General features: G+C 55.4%; 8 protein-coding genes across 8 annotated transcripts; 5 read left to right on the forward strand and 3 right to left on the reverse strand.

The window, feature by feature from the left end:
* Nucleotides 1–3,954: 3,954 nt before the first annotated feature.
* Nucleotides 3,955–4,508, forward strand: V2A60_000020 (ester cyclase; the record flags this gene model as incomplete). Its single annotated transcript, XM_083251392.1, has 2 exons — nucleotides 3,955–4,140; nucleotides 4,203–4,508. The coding sequence occupies 2 exons, from the start codon at nucleotides 3,955–3,957 to the stop codon at nucleotides 4,506–4,508; spliced, it is 492 nt and encodes a 163-aa protein (XP_083107518.1).
* A 507-nt stretch (nucleotides 4,509–5,015) lies between these two features.
* On the forward strand, nucleotides 5,016–8,400 carry V2A60_000021 (P-loop containing nucleoside triphosphate hydrolase protein; the record flags this gene model as incomplete). Its single annotated transcript, XM_083251393.1, has 13 exons — nucleotides 5,016–5,520; nucleotides 5,589–5,854; nucleotides 5,913–6,095; nucleotides 6,148–6,585; nucleotides 6,660–6,665; nucleotides 6,719–6,822; nucleotides 6,871–7,098; nucleotides 7,148–7,591; nucleotides 7,640–7,867; nucleotides 7,915–8,019; nucleotides 8,076–8,160; nucleotides 8,211–8,316; nucleotides 8,366–8,400. The coding sequence occupies 13 exons, from the start codon at nucleotides 5,016–5,018 to the stop codon at nucleotides 8,398–8,400; spliced, it is 2,733 nt and encodes a 910-aa protein (XP_083107519.1).
* Nucleotides 8,401–8,567: 167 nt separating this feature from the next.
* V2A60_000022 (uncharacterized protein) lies at nucleotides 8,568–9,985 on the reverse strand (the record flags this gene model as incomplete). The annotated part of the gene is made up of 2 exons (XM_083251394.1): nucleotides 8,568–9,043; nucleotides 9,106–9,985. 2 exons carry the CDS (start codon nucleotides 9,983–9,985, stop codon nucleotides 8,568–8,570), a joined length of 1,356 nt encoding a protein of 451 aa, XP_083107520.1.
* A 661-nt stretch (nucleotides 9,986–10,646) lies between these two features.
* On the forward strand, nucleotides 10,647–14,080 carry V2A60_000023 (valine--tRNA ligase; the record flags this gene model as incomplete). The annotated part of the gene is made up of 5 exons (XM_083251395.1): nucleotides 10,647–10,677; nucleotides 10,734–10,820; nucleotides 10,877–12,529; nucleotides 12,588–13,613; nucleotides 13,674–14,080. 5 exons carry the CDS (start codon nucleotides 10,647–10,649, stop codon nucleotides 14,078–14,080), a joined length of 3,204 nt encoding a protein of 1,067 aa, XP_083107521.1.
* Nucleotides 14,081–14,376: 296 nt separating this feature from the next.
* On the reverse strand, nucleotides 14,377–16,608 carry V2A60_000024 (mRNA splicing protein PRP28; the record flags this gene model as incomplete). The annotated part of the gene is made up of 1 exon (XM_083251396.1): nucleotides 14,377–16,608. The coding sequence occupies one exon, from the start codon at nucleotides 16,606–16,608 to the stop codon at nucleotides 14,377–14,379; it is 2,232 nt and encodes a 743-aa protein (XP_083107522.1).
* A 417-nt stretch (nucleotides 16,609–17,025) lies between these two features.
* On the forward strand, nucleotides 17,026–17,656 carry V2A60_000025 (mitochondrial 54S ribosomal protein mL59; the record flags this gene model as incomplete). The annotated part of the gene is made up of 3 exons (XM_083251397.1): nucleotides 17,026–17,405; nucleotides 17,488–17,548; nucleotides 17,621–17,656. The coding sequence occupies 3 exons, from the start codon at nucleotides 17,026–17,028 to the stop codon at nucleotides 17,654–17,656; spliced, it is 477 nt and encodes a 158-aa protein (XP_083107523.1).
* Nucleotides 17,657–18,138: 482 nt separating this feature from the next.
* Nucleotides 18,139–18,738, forward strand: V2A60_000026 (CSL-type zinc finger protein; the record flags this gene model as incomplete). The annotated part of the gene is made up of 1 exon (XM_083251398.1): nucleotides 18,139–18,738. The coding sequence occupies one exon, from the start codon at nucleotides 18,139–18,141 to the stop codon at nucleotides 18,736–18,738; it is 600 nt and encodes a 199-aa protein (XP_083107524.1).
* Nucleotides 18,739–19,288: 550 nt separating this feature from the next.
* V2A60_000027 (14-3-3 domain-containing protein) lies at nucleotides 19,289–20,344 on the reverse strand (the record flags this gene model as incomplete). Its single annotated transcript, XM_083251399.1, has 5 exons — nucleotides 19,289–19,399; nucleotides 19,448–19,518; nucleotides 19,593–19,834; nucleotides 19,891–20,197; nucleotides 20,284–20,344. The coding sequence occupies 5 exons, from the start codon at nucleotides 20,342–20,344 to the stop codon at nucleotides 19,289–19,291; spliced, it is 792 nt and encodes a 263-aa protein (XP_083107525.1).
* Nucleotides 20,345–22,720: the final 2,376 nt, after the last annotated feature.

A 22,720-nucleotide genomic window follows, 5' to 3' on the forward strand; every position in this document is an offset into this window, starting at 1 on the left:
TCAAGATGCGAGCACGATCCTCACGTCGACAAATTTTTTTCCCGCTTGAATTGCCTCTCTACACGCAGCCCAGGCAGGGCCCCCAAAGGCCCCCTAGACGCGCTCAACGGCCAGCCCTTGCCACTCATGCCCAAGGTAGGGCGGTATCAGACAGCCCAGGCTGAGACAGCGCAAATTTGCACGCATCTGTGCCCCCCCGCCGACGGCTTGACTGGCTGGTTGCTGCTGGCTCTTTCGGTACTTGATTTACAATGTTCTGCATAATGTTCTGCGCTTGGAGAATAGCCCCGAGAAAGGCGAAATTCCGCCTGCGGAAAATGGATCTCCTCCCCCCTCTGACTAGAAATCAGTCCCATCCATAGTTTAATAGGTTGCAGGGGTCGTGAAGAATGAGCTGGAGCCCTTTCTTTTTTCCTTTCTTTTTTCCCTTCTTCTTTTAGTTTTCCTTTTCCTTTTCCCACCGCACCGGCGTGCCAGTGCCCAAGCCTTCTCCCACCGCTTCCGAGCAAAACCAATAGTTCTTGCACCAGGTGGTAGAAATCTCCCGATCCCGGCCGTACCGTAACTGTTATTTTCTGTTTCTTTTTTTCTTCTTCTTCTTTTCAGGGCATCGACACACCCCCATCGCTTCGAGTTGTGGGCACCTTGTGGCTGCCTGGTCGCCACTGTTGCATCAGCCTCGACCACCAGCCCATCACTACGTATCTTTATTCATGCCGCGTTCACACAAGTACACGGTTCAAGAACATGTACCACCGTAATAAAAGCAGCACGTCTCTCCAATCAGCGTTAGCAGGCGCAGGCTGGCAGCCTCCACTCACGTAATCGACCGTCTACTTGGCTAGTGTACAGAGTTCGCGTCGGAGGCTTGTTAGGTGCCACGAAACAAAACTCTATAAGGGGGGAAGGAGCGTGACGAGATGACTTGTTAATTTTTTTCTCCTAGCCTCGCTACGCTTCAAAGGCATATTGGCGTCCAGCTGCGTCTATATCCTCTTCGCTGCTCTAGTGGGCTGCGGCGCCAGCGACACCGCCAGCCACAGCGACAGAGCAAGCGGTATCATTACACCGCACATGGGCTTGGCCGGAGAAAAGAGGGCATCCAAGGTCATGGAGCGGCCTCGCCGACTGCAAAATGGGGCCACCGTGCGGGTAGACATCAACCTTTCCATCATGCTCGTCTCCTCTTTCGGCCTCTAGGAAACAAAGGCTAAACGGACCAAGAGCCATCCTCTTCCCCAGGTGACACGACTATTCCATTGTGGCACACGGCGTGTTCCATCTGAAGTAAGTACCGCGTATTTCCCAACACCAGTTGAGCCAAGCCAGACCCGATGAACAATGGTCAGCATCCAATACTGCCTGGGCACGTTCTTGGTGGGTGGCAGCCATTATGCGACTGTCGGCGAAAACAAAAGCGATGAGAAGAAACGACAGACAGGAGCGATTCGAATGACGGGAGGGGGATCCTCTAACGCTGTTTTATGACAGAATGGCTGCATTTATGCACTTCCCGCCGCCCCCCCATCTCAAGGGAGTGAGTGAGACTTGTACGTGGCAACAAGCCCCCGTTTTGTCCCAGAGCCCAGCGCGTGGGGCATGGAGCATGCCTGTAAATCGGAGTCAGTGGCTGCTGCCGAATGCCAGATATGCCTGTCAGGCACCCTCTTATTATTCTGCGCTGATAAGTACCAAAGTAGTAAGTAGGCTTGACTTTCCAGAGGTACTTTGTACTCTGTGCTTTTCGCCAACGATATGCGCCCATTGAATGCATGCTGCGTAATAAGCCACCACTGCCCCACGAGCAACCCGTCATCAGCCACAGCAAATGTCACGTGACATCGCGGCATGCGCCCGTCCCTTCCGTCACGCACATACCGGCGGGTTCTGCGGCGCCATTCCCGGCGCGTCTAGCCTCCCTCCAGATTCGCCTTGTTGAAACCAATGGACACGTCTTTCAAAAGCTTTCAGTACACGTGATTTTCGGCACGCAATTCTATGCGTTTGCTTGGAATTTTGGGTTTGATTACTCTGTGTTCTGCCATACACTGCTCTCGCTATGCCCTTGTGATTGCGCGAAAGCCTTTCGTCAAGATCAAATGCTTATCCTAATGCTGGCAAGAGCAAACGACCCCAAGATACCTTATTTGCCCTCGAGGAAGCCTCTCCATGGCATTGATTTCGTCCTTCAAGGTCAAGAAGAGAGTCTCGACCGCAGGTTTCACATGATGGACTGAGGCAAATTAAAGTATCTCCTGGTGCAGAGCTGGTGGGGCTGGCCTGCTACCCTGTATATAAATTGAAGTCATGACGATGTCCATGTTTACCACGCACAGGTCCTCCATATTGACAAGTTTTGCCATGATTACACCTTTGCGCTCGATTAGTGGTGTTCTTCCTCTCGAATATGGCTGCTGCGGCCTTGTCAAGAGCATACGGTCAGCGGGCTCAGCGTGAGGCGGATCCAAGCCAGCATCCCTGGCTGAGAGGTATACTCGGTATTAAAATAGTACAGGTCCCCAAGGTGACCGCGTCCACCCTCTTGCCTGGGATGTGCGGCAGAGCTAGGACTTGGCATATCATTTTCGCTACTACAAACTGTAGCTATAGCTAGATGGCCAGGACTGCCGATCCTCACAAGACACAGACAGGATCGCAAGGCAGCATACACGGCGCACGGCACACAACAAAGGCGTGTGTGTCCTTGTTGGACTGCATTGCATCTGGCACGAGAAAGGAGAAATGCTGATCCCACACAGCGTGCGACGCAAGCGAGCCTTGGTCCAGATGCGCATCACCACAGCCTTTTGAGGGCTCTCGACAATTGACAAGTCAAGCAGCTTCCATGGCAATATCCCCGCCCGACCAGGGTCCCACTGCGACAGGGATTGGTACTCGGTGACGTATACTCGGTAAGTCAGTACTGGTAAATGGGCAGAAAAGTGCAGCAATCGCCGTGCATGCTCGTGCCTTTGGTGGTTTGGCCGATAGCCTCCACCATACCAACGCCTTCATGCCCAATGACCATGTCCTGCTTCCCGTAATGCCCATACGTACTGCATATACCGGAATACGCAATTCTGGCAAGACCTTGTGTATCGATCAAGTTTTCAGGTAGCTTTCATCGGGTGCGTACTCGACAATGGCCCTGGATGGAGAACCCTGAATGCAACTGAGCCGGACATGCGGTACAAGCTCCTTCGATTCGTCTGACCCAAAGCACCAATCTGTGGTGCGACAGTTTTACCTATATCTCTGCGCAACAATGGAAACGCCCGCTATCTGGCGCTCCCTTCTCACACAAGGACAATCTGGCCCTCTTTTGCTTCGTCGAATAAAATATAGCGTGCCGAGACTGACTCCGAGTATGGTGTTGCGTTCGCCGTTGCTTCTGAAGTGACCAACGAGCTATCCTCATGTATTCATCTGCATTTTTTTTTAGCATTATGATATCATAGAGACGTATAAAATCATACGATGAGTTTGTCATTCGAACTTATGGGGAAACGTTCGGTCTGTCTTGCGTTTGTCTACAAATTTAATACTGGACGTAGTTCCATCGCAACGATCAGAGAGTCTGGTGGGCCTGATGTTGCTGCCGATGTGCCGTCGAAGCAGGCGTTGACTACCTCCAGTTTTGCTTTAATCAAAATTTCTCATTGGCAAATTCGATCGCAAGCGCCACGATAGGTGGTATATGCCATTTGTTTGACGAGCGCAGCGACATTGCACAGTCGTCCCATTGAGTACTTGGCTAGCCAGGCTCGCAGCTTGGGCTGGAGCTGCACATATCTACAGCAACAACTACTAGAGGAGTCAGCTGTGCGTTGGCTGCCCTCTTCACCTGAAAAATGCACCATAAATAGGTGTGCCTCCGACCGTGCGAGTTCTATACACGATGGAAACTACCAGACACGATACCCCAACACCATCCGACAACACCAAGTCAACGCAATGCCTACCCCAGAAGAACAGCGGAACCTCGCCGTCATAACGGAGTACTTTGAGGAGTACTGGGGCAAAGGAAACACCGAAATTGTCGACAAGCTGTGTGCGGATAACTTTGTTATCAATTACCCCATGCATGGCCCTCGCCACGGCAAGGAGGGCGCCAAGAATTTGCTTCGCGATTTTAAAGAGGTATATACATGCGCCCTCACCATCAGTTTCGGGTCCTGGGTTCTTTTTTCTAAAACGAACAGGCGTTCCCGGACATCTCTTTCCACGCCTACCAGTATCCCCTGATTGCCAGCGGCCGATTTGTCGTCGGGCGATGGATTGGCGGTGGCACGCACACGGGCGTCGCCTTTGATGATCTAGCTGTCGGTAGCTTGGATCGCCCCAACACGGGCAAGAAGATTCACTTTTCCGGCACCACAATTTTCACCTTGGAAAACGGCAAGATTGTGGATGAGACTGGGGAGGAAGGCGCGCTGACTGCGCTCCAGCAGCTCGGTCTTGTCAGCAAGCCTAATCCCGGGAAGGAGATCGTTTACATGCATGAGTAGAGGCTGATTGTCAGACATATGAAAACTGTGCACGGGCGATGGACTGGCTGTTTCAAGACATCATTTCTGCAGTAACACCGTGCACTGGTCTGATTGTGCTTGATGCACTGGACACTCGCCGGCCATGTGCATCCCCACAACACTTTCAGACAAGCTCAAAGGATAGATAACTCCTTGAACCGAATCAAAGTTTTCCCAAGTCATCAACAAATGAATTATGCAATGAACTGTGGACTAGCATCTCGGCTGCAACTGGAGCTATATTCTGCACGTGATAACGCGACTAGGCCCGTTCCTAGACCGCGTAGTCTGACGCGTCTCACAGCAGGTCGCACCAGCCAGAAGGGCGACGAGGCACACCTAATCAATCCCACCTAATGCTCTCAGACTGGCTGTGTAGCGCCGAATGGACAGCACATCACCGGCCTCACTCTGCAATCTTGCAGGTTGCTGAGAAGAAGAACCCCCTTCAAAAGAGTATTGGACAAAAAAAAAGGGGGCGACACCATGCAGCGCATGAATGGCTTGCTGCACACAACGTCACTACAGCTCGCCCAGGATAATGATTCACACGCACACACAGACTCTGTCGCCGGCCAGAAGCGCTCCTGGTCTGCTGCAGCCGCCAGCAACGGTACCGACAACAGCTCAGAATCAGCCACAAAGCCGCCTCCGATTCTCTTCAAGCGTTCCGTCGCTCTGCCCCACGCCCCGTCCAAGCTGACCCCGAGTCTGATTACTTCGCTTGCGCCGGTCTCCTCGGGCGAGGGCGAGTACACGCAGCGCCAGAGATTTGCCGCGACGCCGTCGTCATCCTTGGACCCGGAGCTGCATCTGTCACATGCCATGTACGACCTGCCCGCACAGCTGGTTGCTAATTTTGCGGCTCTCGGCATCAACCACATCTACCCATGGCAGCGCAACTGTCTCAAAGGGCCCGGCCTGCTCTCCGGCGAGCGCAACCTAGTCTACTGTGCTCCTACCGGCGGTGGTAAATCTCTAGTCGCCGATTGTAAGCCAGTTCTATCGGATATCCATTCGCATCCTTCGAGACACATGCTGATTATTGTCGCTCGCTAGTGCTCATGTTAAAGCGTGTTCTGCACAAGCGCGAATCAAAAGCATTGCTTGTGCTCCCCTATGTAGCTCTCGTCCAGGAGAAAGTGCGATGGCTGCGTCAGCTTGTAGAGGGCCTCAAACATCCATCGCCTATCGAAAAGGATCCCCATACTCCGTTCAATGCTGGGCCTAGTCAGGATGGCCTGCGAGTAGTTGGCTTCTTCGGCGGCGGCAAAGTCCGAGCCACTTGGGACGACTTTGACATTGGCGTTTGTACATTAGAAAAGGTACAATACTTTGGACCGATGCCATGCAGCCCAGAATCATGCTTACGATGGGAACCAGGCCAACATGCTCGTAAACGTCGCCATCGAGGACTGCTCGGTATCTAGGCTGCAGTCCGTAGTGCTAGATGAACTCCATATGATTGACGACGAGCACCGAGGATACACGTTGGAACTTATTGGCACGAAATTACTCAGCTTGGAACATACTGTCCAGATTGTTGGCATGAGTGCCACTATTCCCGTAAGAAGAAGAAGGAACACCTACTCTGCTACTACCGACTGATGCCCTTTAGAACATGGATCTCATGGCGAAGTGGCTCGACGCACACTCATTCGAGACGCGATACCGACCTGTTCCCATCGAAGAGCATCTCGTTTGCGACGGCGCCGTCTTTGCTGCCGATGATCCCCGCCGCCTTCCCGACAATGCCGTCCAACTAAAGAACGGTCTCGTAGACGCCGTCCGAACGATTGGCGCCTCTTTGCACAAAGAGTTGTCAGATCCCGTCTTGAATGCTGTTGTGACCCTGGCTCATGAAACCGCGTCTGCAGGTTATGGTGTCTTGGTGTTTGCGGGCAGTCGCAGCATGACCGAGTCGGTGGCACGATGCATCAGTCGAGTGATGCCAGACATTTCTGAGATGCATGAAGCAACACTAGCAAAACGAACCGATCTGCTGGACGAGCTACGAAGCCTGCCCACTGGCCTGGATCACATATTGGAGGAGACGGTATTATTCGGTGTGGCGTTTCATCGTACGCATCACCCTGACTGCACTCCATTCCCTTGCTAATATGCCTATAGATGTTGGTATTTGTACCTAGCTGTACACTTCAAGGTGCTAATAAGGTGCTAATTAATAGGCTGGAATAACTGCCGAGGAACGCGACCTGATAGCGGCTGCATATGACTCTGGCACTCTCCTAGTATGCGTCGCCACTTGCAGCCTAGCTGCTGGCATTAACCTGTAAGCAACATGCTCATCTCCGCTCCAATGTTTGCTAACTCGATGCAGGCCAGCTCGCCGTGTCATATTGCATAACGCCAGGATGGGCCGTGACTTTGTGGGGCCAGCCATGCTGCGGCAGATGCGAGGACGCGCCGGCCGTCAAGGCAAGTCGCCCATTGGTGAAACCTACCTGTGCTGCCGCGAGACGGACTTGGAGCCCGTTGTGCAGCTGATCAAGGCGGAGCTGCCAAAGGTCACCAGCTGTCTGACCTCGGAGAATCGCCGCGTTCAACGGTACGTTGCCCACTCTAGACCGATATGCTCGCGAGTCTAACTATGACAGCGCTGTTTTGGAAGTAATTGCTGTACACTTGGCTACTAGCTATGAATCTGTTCGCTTCTACTTTGCAAAGTCGCTCTTAGCTCTGACTCAGGACATGACCCGAGTCGATGATGATCTCAAGGCCAGTTTGAAGGACCTCGAGAATCTTGAGCTCATCGAATCCGACACCCTTGGCAATTATGCTCCAACGCAGCTGGGCAGAGCTATTGTGGCGTCCGCCATTGACCCAGATGACGGCATCTTTGTGCACCGCGAGCTCGTGAAGGCTCTGAGGGCCTTTGTCATGGACGGCGAATTGCATATCCTTTACATCTTTACGCCGGTGCAGGACCTCGGCGTCACGATCAGCTGGCAGGTGTTCCGCAATGAGCTGCAGCTTCTTGATGAAAGCGGGCTGCGCGTTTTACGATTCCTTGGCATCAAACCGACTGCCATTCTCAAGTTGTACGTTCACCGCACGCCACGTCAATCACATGCGCTAATGGTGTACAGTGCACAAGGCGTCCCGGTGCCCGAAAACACACCGGAGGAAAAGGAAATGTCTCGAGTGTACAAACGGTTCTACCTTGCGCTCCAGCTTCGGGATTTGTGCAATGAGATGCCTATTCACGTTGTCGCACGAAAGTACGATACACCGCGAGGCTCTGTGCAAACGCTATCGCAAACCTGTCACGGTTTTGCCGCCGGCGTGATCAAATTCTGCCAGCATATGAACTGGGGGTACGTATTACCGCATAGCCCCAAAATACCTTACTGACGGCGTTTAGCCTCATGGCAGCGGCCCTCGATCACTTTTCTGATCGTCTCCTGGCCGGCGCTCGTACTGAGTTACTCAGTCTTGCTAAAATACCATTCATAAAAAGCCGCACAGCGTAAGTTTCTTTGACTCTGATAATCTTTTTCGCACTTGATGCTGACGCATCCGCAGGCGTGTGTTCTGGGAAAATGGATTCCGCACCGTAGGCACTATAGCCAATGCTGATCCTAAAGAGCTTGTGCCTATATTAAAACAGGTTTGTTGACACTCGCGGTAGGGAATCTGCAGATACTAACCGCACACTAGGCTAATCCTAGCAAGATTAGAGTCAAGGGACTCGACATTGCCAAGTATGAGGAGAAGCTCCTATCAAAAGCTAATATTATTTCTGCTTCTGCCAACAGGTTATGGAGTGAGTCGAGGCAAGCATCCCGTCATTCAGCGAAGCTAATGAATATCAGGCATCCAAATGCAGACAGAGATGGAATTGGAATGATTCTGGTAGATGAGAGCTCCGATAAACGAAACAGGCCTCGGTTGACTCACCAACAGTGGTCACCGTAAGTCGACTGCATTCATTTCTCTATATATCTATTACACTGGAAGCTATTGTGTAGCCATCTATCGTACATTATACATAATATACAAAACAACCCACCGTATCTACAACAGCAGCGCCATAAGGCCCGCCTCTGCAAACGTCGGCATCTTGCCAAAGCCTCTCATTTGCTCATCAATGCCCTCTGCCACGAACAGCCTTGAGTTTGGCACCGACAGTTTCCTCTCATCCGGAAGGTCTGAGCTGTCGTCACCCTGGCTCGGTGCCGCGACAAAGACGCCCTTGCTTGACAGCGCGCCAAAGTGGCCGCCCATGAACGGCTTCTCCGGCCGGGCCGAGTGCTCCTGGTGTGTGCCAGGGACGCCAAACACGATGCTCGGGGGCATGTACTCGGGCATGGAAGGCACGTCGTCGAGCGCCATGAGAAACTGTATCGTGCAGCCCGTCGGCGCAAATGTCGAGTCGTTCATGGACTGGGTGAAGCGGCGCATCTCCTCCTCCTCAGAGAGGGAAAAGTGCGTCCGCTGGGGGTCGAGGGAGAGTAGGCCCTTTTTCGCGCCCCAGCCGCCGCCGCCGCTCACTATGGCATATCAGTAACTGAACTGCTATCAAGTTTAGGAAAGGCTGCATCGGGTAACGTACAGACTTGGAGCAGTTTTGCGCCGCGCTGGTGTGAGCAGTGCAGATACTTTGCCGTCTTGGTCGCCAGCTCTTGCATGCTAGACTCGCTCGTGTCGACCGATAGAGGCGTCGGGCTACCGTTTAGCCATGAGGCCGCGGCGTCCGTCGAGTCGCTTTTGGGTGTGATCAACGCCCAGATGCCCACAGGCCCCGTGTTGATGGCGCTGTTGCCACGCTTGCCGTAGAACGAATTCACAGCATCTTCGAGCTCCGTCGAGGCCGGGATCATCTGGCCATCGATTTCAACGCCTCGGACAATGTTGCCAAAGCTGGCCGCTACCAGACGTGGTGGCGTCACGGGTACCAGCGGCGCCCACAGTCCCAGGTCGCCCATCTTTTGCGGCAAGTCGCTATCCGAAACAAACACCTCTTGCGAATAGCGCTCCAGCTGCTTCTCCATTCTCGAGCCACGAGGCGAGAGGTCAAACGTTGAGGCCAGCAGTGTCGAGGCTCTGTTGTTCTGAAACGTTGTCCTCGCCAGCGGCAAAGTCACCTTTGGCACGCCCAGCGAGAAGGACAGCGCCGACACCGAGTCCCTGTCTTCTGGTGGCCGCGGCACCTCCGGCTGCCACAGGTATGGCAGCATGTGGTCGAGATGGCCCCGCAGGACCGATATGCCTGGCGAGCTGTGGTAGCTGCCCAGCGGCGGCGCGATGCTGTCCACGATGGCGGCCAGGACATGAAACTTATCAGGGCGGCTGCTGCCTGCGAGGAGGGAGGCCATGCTACCCATAAAATCGGCGCTTTCAAAGTTTTTGGCGAATTCTGGCGTGGCGAGCACAACGGCGGCGTCATGGCTGGAAGAATTTGCCGACAGAGCCTTGGAGGCTATATCGTCCATCATGGACGAGATTGCATCCTTTGAAAAATTAGAAAAAAATTCGAGGCAATAATTGAGACATCAATCTTATTGATTGAGTATGCGAAGCTCATCTGCGCTTACTCTGGATGTGTTTGCAAGCGCATAGGTAAATTGCACTTGATCCGTTCTCGTCTCACTCGAAAACGGCTGGCTGGCTAAGGGGCGCCGTGGCAGCCACGCGGCGCTGCGCCGACAAATGGCCCGATACAGCATCTTGAGATGACACAGGGGCGCAGACTCGAAGATCTCTTGCTCAAACCGGATAATTGGCCGAATATCATGAGTAACGCCAAAGAGCAAGTCATTGACATCCCTAGCTCCCCAGTCACATATGTGTGGCGCAACGCTGTGGCGCAAGCTCTAGCCACAAAAATTGCCCCTCCCCTCATCCCACCTCACTTACTCTAATTCTTAGCGGTGACTCAAATTTGTGATACTTCAACAGCGAAATCGCACCAAGCAGGCTTGTTCTTGAGTCAGACGTAAAATTCTCTTGGGTTATATCAACGGCCAAAGTTTGAAGCCCAGTATATTGTGGGCTTCAGCATAACCACCCAGGACGACGTTTAGACTCGCTGTTCGAGCACTTCGTGTGCGATCTGTTTCCCCGCGACGACCCTTGACTACCACACGTGCAATCATGGCCACCAACGCTGGACGCCCCAATCTTGGTATGCCGCGACCGTGTCGAGCATCGATACACAAGACTAATACTCTGCTGTCACAGCTGAGGGTGCTTCCACCCCGGCGCAAGCGCCACCCGCCGAGACACCCGCGGGCGCTGAGGGCCCGAAGGTCAAGTCTGAGAAGGAGTGTAAGGCAGTTCTGTTACCCATTCAGCCGACCATGCCCGTATTGACGTATGAGTAGTAGAAAAAGATCGCAAAAAGGCCGAAAAGGCGGCCAAGCTCGAGGCGAAAAAGGCCAAGGCTGCTGTCCAAGCCGCCAATGCTGTCGCCAATAAAGAAAAGAAGGCCAAGAAGGAAAAGACTGACGAGCCCGAGGTCCCCCCCTACGTCGAAGACACACCACCCGGAGAGAAGAAGCGTATTCGATCGTTTGAAGACCCCAACTTCAAGGCATACGACCCCATTGCCGTCGAGTCGGCGTGGTACACCTGGTGGGAGAAGGAGGGTTTCTTCAAGCCCGAATTTAAGCCCAATGGCGACGTCAAGGATGAGGGCAGCTTTGTCATTGTCCACCCTCCCCCCAATGTCACTGGTGCCCTACACATGGGCCACGCTCTGACCGACTCGCTGCAAGATATGATGATTCGCTGGAGCCGCATGCACGGCAAGACGACGCTGTGGCTTCCTGGCACCGACCATGCCGGTATTTCTACACAATCTGTTGTCGAGAATATGCTGTGGCGTCGCAAGCAGCAGACCCGTCATGATCTCGGCAGAGAAAAGTTCATCGAGACTGTCTGGAAATGGAAGGAGGACTACCACCAGCGCATCAACAAGGCGCTGACCCGACTGGGCGGCTCATTCGACTGGTCCCGCGAGGCCTTTACCATGGATGAGAGCCGTTATGCCGCTGTCGTGGAGAACTTTGTCCGTCTTCACGAGGAGGGCATCATTTACAGAGCCAACAGACTCGTCAATTGGTGCACGCGGCTCAACACTGCGCTGTCCAATCTCGAGGTTGACAACAAGGAGCTGACGGGCCGCACACTGCTTGAGGTTCCCGGCTACGATAAGAAGGTTGAGTTTGGTGTCATTGTCCACTTCAAATATCCCATCGAGGGCTCTGATGAGACCGTTGAGGTTGCCACCACCCGTATCGAAACCATGCTTGGTGATACTGGCATCGCTGTCCATCCAAAGGACACCCGCTATACTCACCTTATTGGCAAGAACGCTGTGCATCCCTTCATTCCCGGCCGCAAGCTGCCCATTATTGCAGACGAGTACGTCGAGATGGAGTTTGGTACCGGTGCCGTCAAGCTTACTCCGGCTCACGACCCTAACGATTTTACGCTCGGACAGCGCCATAACCTCGAGTTCATCAATATTCTCAGCGATGATGGTCTAATGAACGAGAATGCCGGCCCCTACAAGGGACAAAAGCGCTTTGATGTCCGTTATAGCATTCAGGATGCGCTCAAGGAGAAGGGCCTGTATGTCGACAAGAAGGACAACGCCATGAAGGTCCCGATGTGCAGCAAGTCCAAGGATATTATTGAGCCCATCATGAAGCCCCAGTGGTGGGTCAAGATGAAGGACATGGCCGCCGAGGCTGTCAAGGTTGTCAAGAATGGTGAAATCAAGATCCGTCCCGAGAGCGCTGAGAAGGCCTACTACCGCTGGATGGAGGATATCAACGACTGGTGCATCTCCCGGCAGCTTTGGTGGGGACACAGGTGTCCTGTCTACTTTGCTAAGATTGAGGGTGGCTCTGACCTTCCTGAGGATGAGCTCTGGTTCTCCGGCCGCACCAAGGAAGACGCTGAGGCCAAGGCCAAGGCTAAGCTCCCTGGCAAGCAGTTCACTCTCGAGCAGGACGAGGATGTTCTCGACAGTAAGTTTCCTAAACTTTCTCATTTCGGGGATTCTATTACGATTGCTAACCGAACTAGCCTGGTTCTCGTCTGGCCTGTGGCCGTTCAGCACTCTCGGCTGGCCCAAGAAGACGCACGACCTGGAGAAGCTCTTCCCTACCAGCGTCCTCGAGACTGGCTGGGACATCCTGTTCTTCTGGATTGCCCGCATGATCATGCTGAGCTTGAAGTTGACTGGCAAGATTCCCTTTGAGGAAGTCTTCTGCCACAGCCTGGTCCGTGATTCGGAGGGCCGCAAAATGTCCAAGAGCTTGGGCAACGTTATCGATCCCCTGGATGTCATCTCCGGTATTCCTCTGCAGACCCTGCATGACAAGCTGGCTCTTGGCAACCTGCATCCCACCGAGGTTGAGAGGGCGACCAAGTATCAGAAGACTTCTTTCCCAGACGGCATTCCCCAGTGCGGTGCTGACGCCCTGCGCTTCACCATGATCAATGCCACCACGGGCGGTAGCGACATCAACCTGGAGATTCGTTCCATCTACGGCTACCGCAAGTTTTGCAACAAGATCTTCCAAGCGACCAAATATGTTCTTGGCAGCCTCCCCGCCGACTTTGTCCCGTCGAAGGAGGGAGCGGTCCCAGGCAAGACGCTCGCTGAGCGCTGGATCCTGCACAAGATGAACCAGGCTGCCAAGGAAGTCAACGTCGCCATTGCCGACCGCGAGTTCTCCAAGTCGACTGCCATCATTTACAAGTACTGGTACAGCGAGCTGTGCGACGTCTACATTGAGAACTCCAAGTCTATCATCCGTGACGGCACACCCGAAGAGCGCCAGTCGGCCATCCAAACCCTCTACACAGCCCTGGAGGCAGCTCTAACCATGATTCACCCCTTCATGCCCTTCATCAGTGAGGAAATGTGGCAGAGAATGCCGCGCCGCCCCACGGACGAGACCAAGTCTATCATGATTGCGAAGTACCCCGTCTACAACCCGACGCTGGATGACCCGCAGTCAGAGACTGCCTACGAGCTTGTCTTGGACTGCGTCAAGGCCGCCCGCTCCCTGACCTCTGAATATGCCATCAAGGAGAATGCCGATGGTATGTGTAGACGACCACCCCACCCGCATCACACCACAAGCTAACTCGCCCGGTTTCTAGTCATTATCCAAACCTTTACCAAGGCCGCCGAGGAGACGTGCACCAAGGAGCTCATCTCCATCACCTCGCTGGCCGGCAAGGCCGTCAGCAAGATCAACACTATCGGTGCCGACGCGCCCCGTCCCGCGGGCTGCGTCGCCTACCCCGTCTCCACCGCGGCGACCGTTTTCCTTCACGTCAAGGGTCGCGTCGACATGGACGCCGAGATCGGCAAGGCCCAGAAGCGCCGCGACAAGGCCACACAGAGCATCCAGCGCCAGGAGAAGCTCCTCGCCGACGCCGTGTACCTGCAAAAGGCCTCGGAAGCCGTCCGCGAGGCGGACGAGAAGAAGCTGGCCGACGCCAAGCAGGAGCTCGCCAGTTTCGAGGCCACTATCAAGCAATTTGAGCAGCTCAAGCTGGAGTAGGGGAGAATTTTCGAAACGAAATGGAAAAAAAGTACATTTGGAGGACTAGTCAAGATTTTACGGATTTTTGTAATTGTTTTTTTTTATGAATGAAAGATGAAAAGACGCCACTTAGTTTGATATTAAAGAGACATGCCGTCGCTGATATACAGCCTTGCTCGCCGGCCAATTTTCATACATTTTGTTCCAAAGCGTCTCTGATCACTGACTTTCTATTCATTACATAGCTTTAAATGTATATACACGGTGTTTGATTCCTGGTATCTAAACTTTCCCATTCGCTCCTTGCCCCCTTCTCATCGCCCACCTCTGCCTCCTCGGCCGCCGCCGCCGCCGCCGCCGCCCTCATTCTCTTGCTCCGCGGCGGCTCTCCGGCCGGGTCCCTTGACGGGCCTCGTCTGGGCGGCCTCGTGCTTCTTGAGCTCCTCGGGGACCTTTGAGAGGGAGCTCTTGCTGAGCATCTGGCGCAGGTCGTACATGACGTCTGCGTCCTCGTTGCCGAGAAAGGTGATGGCGGTGCCGCTCTTGCCGGCGCGACCGGTGCGGCCGATGCGGTGGGTGTAGCTCTCGATGCTGGTGGCCATGTTGAAGTTGACGACGAGGGAGACGTCGGCGACGTCGATGCCGCGGCCGGCGAGGTCGGTGGCGACGAGGACCTGGGTCTCGCCGCTGCGGACCGAGGCGAGGGCGGCCTCGCGCTGCTCCTGCGTCTTGGAGCCGTGGAGGGGCACGGCGCTCCAGCCCATGGCGCGGACGTCCTTGGCGACGGCGTCGCAGTTGCGCTTGATGTTGACGAAGACGATGATGGGGGGCGCAAAGGCGTTGGAGGCCAGGATGCGCTGCAGGCGCTTCTTGCGGGCGTCCTCGCCCGCGACGAACTCGACCTGCTGCTCGACCGTCTCGACCGCCTCGCCGGCGTTGCCGATGACGGCCATGGCCGGCCGCCGCAGGTACTTTTTGGCGATGCGCTCGACGAGCGGCGGCATCGTGGCCGTGAACATCATGGTCTGGCGGTAGCGGTCCTTCTCGCCGACGTAGCGCTGCATGAGGCGCCCGTCCTCGGCCTCGTCCGTGTCGGGCTTCTCGTTGGAGACGGGCAGCGCGTCCAGGATCTTGTTGACCGGCTCCTCGAAGCCCATGTCGATCATGCGGTCCGCCTCGTCCATGATGACGTAGCAGCACTGCGACAGCACCAGCAGCCGTCGCTCGATGCAGTCGACCAGGCGGCCCGGCGTCGCCACGATGATCTCGGCGCCGTTGCGCAGCGCGTACGCCTGCTCCTCGAGCGAGTGCCCGCCGACGATGCTCACGCATCGGAACCCGAGCGGCTCGCCAAACTTCTTGGCCTCCTTCTCGATCTGCTGCACCAGCTCGCGCGTCGGCGCGAGGATGAGCGCGTAGGGGCCATCATTCTTGTTGGACTCTGTCAGCGGTGGCAGGTCTGAGATGTAGACGAGCAGCGGGAGCAGGAACGCGGCCGTTTTACCGGAACCAGTCACGGCGACACCAATCAAGTCGCGCGCCTGGAGCGCAATCGGGATGGCGGCGCGCTGGATGGGCGTTGGCTCGTCGTAGCCGACCTGCTCGATAATATTCAGCAGACGCGGCGGCAGGCCGGACTCTTTCCAGTTGCGCATCGGGTTCGGCAGCGTGCCGCCCTTGGTGGAAATGCCAAAGTCCTCCTTGAAGATGCGCCAGTCGCGCTCGCGCATCTCGTCAAGGCGCTTCTCGTTCCAGCGGCGTCCCAGGCCGGTCCTCTCCGCGCGGTCCCGCGCCTTGTCCCGCGCCCTGTAAAAGTCCTCCATGATACCCTTGGCACGCTCCCGACCGTGCTCCGCATCGCGCTGTTCGATGAGACGCGCGCGCTTCTTGGCCCGTTCCTCAGCCTCCTTGTCGAACTCACCGCCAACCCCGGCCAGCGAGAAGCCGCGGACGCCTGCGCCGCCGCTGCTGTAGGCTCCGTCGTCGGCGCGCGACGTGTCCTCCCCGGCGTCCCAGTCAAAGTTGAACTTCTTCTCCGTCGTGCGCATCCGCTTCTTTTGCGCCGAGAAGTTGGAGTGCTGATTCACCTCGGGGCCCAGATACCGCGAGCGGAGTAGCTCGGCCTCGATCTCCTGGGCGGAGCGTTTCTCCGCATTGGCCTTGTTGCCCTTTTTGCCGCCGCCGTCCTTGCCGCCCTTGCCGCCTCCTCGTCCATCGCGTCTGTCTCTGTCGTCTCGGTCTCTGTAGCCCGATGAGCCGGCGCCGTTCATAGACCGCGGGCCCATAGGCACACCGTTTCCGGTGCCATTTGCCGTTGTTGTCGTCGTCTTGGATAGTGTGGCGGCTGCTCGTTCCTCCCACTTCTTCTCGTCTTCGGCTCGTTTGTGTGCGTCGCCCGAGGCCTTTTTCCGCTTCAGCTCCTCCTCCTGCTTGGCCTTCTCGGCGGCGAGGCGTTCGCGCTGCGCCTTTGGAATGAAGCGAGGCTTAGCTGCGGCGGCTTCGGCTGCCTTTTTCTGGCGTAGGATTTCCTCGATGTCGAGAGGCATGGTGCTGTTGCTGGAGGTCTGCTTCTGGAGCGGCGTTGATGGTCCTCAGATGGCCGAGGATCGCATTGGCCAGGTAATATGACAACCCATAAAACAGTGCCAGCGCCGCCAGATCGAGAATCATGAAAAGGTGTGGTGGCGTCCAAACTTGAAAGGCAAGCTGCAACTGTTGGAAGTCGTCTGAAGCTTGAAGTTTGGGGCCGGTAGGCCAATCACAGACCCCTGCAGTCCATAATTGTGGGTCATCAAAGTCGCTGGACAACATTTTGGATGCTGAACTTCTGCAGACCTTTATGCCAGTGACTAAAGCTAGCAACTCCTCCGCGCCGCGTCGCACACGACTTACTGGCCGATTTCTCGGGAATTCTCGATCAATACCCGTGCACCTCTCATCGCCCGAGGTACGGCACCGACACAATGGCCTCGACGTCGCAATTCGTCCAGCTGGCCAAGAGCCTACCCGAGCCCCTGCAGCGCTTCTTCGCGCGATGGCCGCCCGCCGCCCTCGTCTCGCCGGGCAGCACGCCGACGCCGTTCCAGGAGCTGCGTCCGAACCCGTTTGAGTTCTACAAGCACCCAGTGACGGGCCGGCTGCAGGACCCTGTGTACTCGGCGCGGCGGCAGGCTCAGCTTCTGCAGATGGCCAGGGACCACGGCGTCGCGGAGCTGCTGCCCGCCTCGAACAAGAACCCGACGCAGCGCCTGGCGCTCCGCGTCGAGCACGGCCTGCGCGTCAAGGGCACGGGCGTGGGACAAAAGGTCAAGGGCCACATTCACGAGCGACACATGATTGCAAAGTACGTAGGAACCCGGCGACAATGACTACCAATGATGAGACGATGCGGGGCAGGCGAGGACGTGTGCTAACGATATAAACAGGATGGAGCAAAGAAGAAAGGCCATGCTGGAAATGCCCGAGCTCATCAAGAAATGGAAGACGGTACGCCCTATCCCCCCAAATCCTCCCAAGTTCGGTTAGTATCTGGAGAGCCTTGCTGATCATGCGAAATAGGTGGGAAAGCGAAACTGGACCAAGTTTCCGAAATAAACAAATGTACAATACGACTGGAAGGGCTAAAGCACCTAATATCCCGTCAAGCTACCGAGACGAGCGTGTATATATCATCATGTACCATCACAATACAGTTTTCAAACAACTCTGCGCCAGCTGCCGTGCGATATACGCCCTCGCTCGACACTGCCTCGCTTGCCTGCACTATCGGCCACAACGAGACCAGTTTCCAAGAGGAACAATAGCAGAAAATGTAATACTCTCTGAACTAACCCCTCCAAACATGTCAAGCAATTTATTTTCTCATCTATTTCTCAAAACGTAGCTACATCACGTGACACCATTCAACTTCATCGCGTCTTATTCAAGAAGGACCAAGCATACGACCAAAAAAAAATCAGAAACAAGTCGTGAAAAACTAAACTCACCAGGCGCCTTCTATTTTAAAAATCTCGTGCTTCTAGCCTCTTTGTGTTTCACTTTCTTTTGCTCATTCCATCCTACTTTTTCCGACTTTCATGGCAAGTCCCTCCACGGGACGTCCATCCCGGACCGCCACACACTACCAAGTCCTCGACCTGCAGCCCGCGCTCCTGGCCGGCAGCGGCGAGCCAGCTCCTCACGATGCTGCGCTCGCCTCTCTGATCAGGCGGGCGTACCGGCGCGCGCTGCTGCGCAACCACCCGGACAAGGCGGCCGGCGCCGGCGCAGACGCCGACGCCGACGGGGCGGCGCACCGCCCGCTGTCCGCGCTGTTCACGGTGGACCAGATCAGCGACGCCTACGCCGTGCTGTCGTCGCCGCAGCGGCGCAGGGAGTACGACGCCTCGCTGCGCCTGTCGAGGCTGGCGGGCGGTAGCGGCGGCGCCGAGGACGGCGAGGACGCCGCCGCCGCCGCCGCCCGGTTCCAGACGGGCATCGAAAACGTCGACCTCGACGACCTTGGGTTTGACGAGGCCGGTGAGCGCTGGTACAGGGCGTGCCGGTGCGGCAACGACCGCGGGTACTCGTTTGAGGAGGCGGACCTCGTCGAGGCGAGCGAGGACGGCGTCCTGATGGTGGGGTGCCAAGACTGCAGCCTGTGGCTCAAGGTGCACTTTGCTGTGGTGGAGGAGTGATTGCCAGCTTTCAGGGTGTGTGTGTGTGTGTGTAGAGGAGGGGCGGCTGCAACGTATAAAGATTTCATTGAATGACGGCAAATGACGGCAAATGAATAAAACGCATAATGGGTGTTTAATATCGCATCACCAAGCGAGCGGGACGGATCAGAAACAATCGGGCCTCGAACAACTACAGATGGAACGACTATCAAATACTTAATACATTGGTAAAGCATGGAGCAAACAGCAGCACGTGGAATAAATCACAGTGCGAAGAATGGATATTGGTATTGAAAGCAATTTTAATAAATTTTTTATTGGTCCCGGCGGACACGGCATTAAAAGCCCAGAGCAAGCTCGTGTGTCACGACTTGGTAGGCTTCTTCCTTTGCGCGGGAAAAACAGATAAGAGACAAAAATCAATAACCCCGTTCTTTGTTTCTGCGTGTTTACCTAAACAATGCCGAAGCTCTTGGATAAAAACGACGTCTTCCGTCACTCCATAGACACCAATCCGCCCTGAAACCCGAGTGCGAAAAAAGCCAATTAGTCCCGGATAAGGGTAGGCTTACTCGGCAGCCTTGGGTTCTTCGGCCTTGGGTTCCTCGGCAGCGGCAGCGGGCTCCTCCTTAGGAGCCTCGGCGGGGGCAGTCTCGGCCTCGGAAGAGGTCCAGAGGGTCTTACGCGGTTAGCGAGCACTTTGACGACGGGTTTCGGGTAGTCTTACCAGGTTGTCACGGAGGAGCTGCATGATGAGAGTGGAATCCTTGTAGCTCTCCTCACTCAGGGTATCGAGCTCTGCGGAAACGTCAGTTGGGATGCGCCGGGAAATGCGCCGGAGTGCGTCCGGGGGGGCCTGAGAGGAAACATACCAGCAATGGCATCGTCAAAGGCCTGCTTGGCAAGGTGGCAAGCCTGGTCAGGGGCGTTGAGAATCTCGTAGTAGAAGACGGAGAAGTTGAGAGCAAGACCCAGACGGATGGGGTGGGTGGGAGGAAGCTCGCTCTGGGCAACATCGGTGGCAGCCTTGTAGGCTTCAAGAGACTTGTCGGCGGAGTCCTTGCGCTTGTCGCCGGTGGCGAACTCGGCAAGGTAGCGGTGGTAGTCGCCCTTCCTTTGATAGGTGTCAGTGGATAACAACGTAATGGGGCGCATAGTGAAGAGACAGACATCTTGTGGTAGAAGACCTTGGACTCGCCAGACTTGGCAGAGGGGATCAGGTGCTTGTCGAGGACGTCGAGAATGTCCTCGCAGATCTTGGCGAGCTCATCCTCAATCTTCTGGCGGTACTCCTTGATGAGAGTAACCTGAGAAGAGTTGCCCTTGGACTCCTCCTTCTGTTCGATGGAAGTGACTATTCTCCAAGAGGCACGGCGGGCGCCAATGACGTTCTTGTAGGCGACGGAGAGAAGGTTGCGCTCCTCAACAGTCAGGTCGCGGTCCTCGGAAGCGACGATCTTCATGTTCTCAACCATCTCTGGAGACGTGGCAGGTCAGCGCACACAGTTTGTTTGGGAGGGGGTTGGCTGGCTGCAGGGCGGCGCCAGCGGGTTTGCAGCGTACCTTCGTAGCGCTCGGCCTGCTCGGCGAGCTTGGCCAGATAAACGGCATCTTCGTTACCCATCTTTGGAGATTTACGGTTCTGCTTGAGAGGAAAAGGCGGTTAGCAAGGCGGCGAGAGTGGGCGTTTGCAAGCGTATCAGCTGGCACTAGGTGGGCGAGTTTTGTATGGAAAAAGGGGGACCAAGAAGAGGGGTCGCCACCGGAAGAGATCATCAAGGGCAGGCAGGTGCCAGGGAGGTGAGGAAGCAAAGAAAAAGGACGACCCAAAGCGCAGCGTCGAAAAAAGGCCCTGTGAATTGCGGATTGGGACATTGTGAATCAAGACGACGCCGCAAAACGCGCGCGGACAGCAAAGCGAAGGGCGACAGCTCAGGCCGTCAATACCTCCCCCGCTCCTTGGGCGGCTCTCTGGTGGGGGTTGTGCCTACTGGCGTCTGGTGTCCACGACGCGCCGCCGCCCGGACGAGGGAAGTAGATCAAAGCCGAGGCGAGGCGAGCATGGCGAATTATAGAATGTCGCTCGTGGAAATGATGCCTTTTTGCTGGCATCGGCTGGATCGTCGAGGCCGGCCGCGCGCTCTTTGGGAGGGGGCAGGGAGGTGGGAAAGAAGCAAAGACGGGCGCGATGACGAAAGTGCAGCTTGGGTCTGACGGGAGGGGTTGCAAAAAGGCAGAAAGCGACGCAAGACCAGAAAACGGGCCGGTGCCACGTAGGGGAAGGACGTACCGAAAAGAAAGAAAAGAAAAAAGTAGACAACAAAAAAAGTATTCGAGTTGTAGAGAGGGAATAAGCAAGATCGGAGAGATTCGGTGGTGGAAGCTTGTTCTGGGGGGTGGTTTGTGTGGAAAAGGCGATGCGGAAATTGGTTTGTTTGTTGGGATTATGTAGCAGAGCGAGGGGAGCGAGTAGGAGAAGACGGAGACCAGAGAGAGCAGCAGTACGGAGTACTTGGGCCAAGAGAGGGAGGGAGAGGCGTGTGTGTGAGAGGGCGAGTCACAGGCGGCCAAACAGAAGGGGGGGGTACAGGTACACGCTACCGCTAATCATTATGGCAGGCTTGGTTGGCTGGTACCTCTGGCGCTGGAGAGCAGCCAAAACAAGCAGTGCGCAGCAGATGGTGGCACCTGCTTGCAGGCCCTGGTGTACTTGCACGCCTGCCCTCACGCTGTTGGCCTTGACTGGCGTCCCAGCGCCATCCACGCAAGCAGGGTCAGGTCGGCCGGTAAGTACCTCCTCTCCCAGGGTGCTGAGTACATCCCGCTGCCATTGTACCAGTACATGGAAGCTACTGGACTCAGCAACCCGCATCAACCAACCCCGGTTGCTGCAATAACGCGCCTCAGGCAGCCTCACGCTTCACGCCAACGGCAGCAAGGCAGGTGGCCTATCTTAAACTGTCACGTGCACTAGACAAAAAGTCTCACAAAGGTCTCAGACCGCCCACAGCAATAGCGGACAGTTCCGGGAAGCAGTTGACACGCAGTTGGATGTGTTCCAGCGGCGCAGAAGAGCAGATGGAAGCAGAAGGGGGGGGCAAGGGGAGAATGGCTCTCCTCCTCAGTTCTCCTTTCTTTATTATTGTTATCATCTTTATTTTCAATTCGACCGCATCGGCTGGCTCCATCCACCTCAACGCCACACCCACCTTTTCCTGCCCTGACTGCCTGATAGGTAAAACTGTACCTGCATGTACCAGTTACCTCGCTCTCCCTCGCTCTGCTTTGCTTACCTTTTGGTACCCAAATTACTTTCCCGCCTGGCTTCATCCATCTCAACCGCATCGTCTCCAGCTGGACCCTGCTTGGCCCGCTCCTCGTAATTCCACCAGGCCCTTGGCCCTGCAATGTGAATCACCTGTCATCTTGGTACCAGCACGTCGGGCGGCTGACCCAGTATCACGTCACAGGTATCCGCGAGCAGGGAAATTATTGCTGCTCGTCTTCTATATTGTACGGGGTTCACGCCATAAGTAGGAAGATGCTCGCGGGAATACTACCGAACACTTGGTAGATTACGGTTACTGAGCTAAGTTACCTGTTGCCTTGGCACCGTTGCAAGCCTAATTTCGAGCCAAGGTTCCGATTCCTTCGCAACATAATAACGAACAACTCATTTCCGTGTATGTCCCTTTCTCCCAGCGGCCATTGGCCAATCCAGCTTTACACTTATTAGTTCGGCGTCTACGCAAGTTTCGTGACAAGCAACTACTATGAACCGTGCCGTTGCTGAAGCACTTGGAAAAGTCCTACATCGTTTCAGTGTGCCCATGATAGATCGGAGATTTGCTCCCGACTCAAGAACAGATTCCCTCAGCGCTCGTTTCTTACTGAAACCTTGTTCTCGCGCAATGTCGCGAATGGCACAAGCCTGGGGATGCGTTCAGCTTGATCCCTAGGCATTTGCTCGTCTTTCTTTCCTTTTCTTTTTTCGCTAAAC

This window comes from Cordyceps javanica, chromosome 1, assembly GCF_051103115.1.
Source record: "Cordyceps javanica chromosome 1, complete sequence".
NCBI classification, from domain to species: Eukaryota; Fungi; Ascomycota; class Sordariomycetes; order Hypocreales; family Cordycipitaceae; genus Cordyceps; species Cordyceps javanica.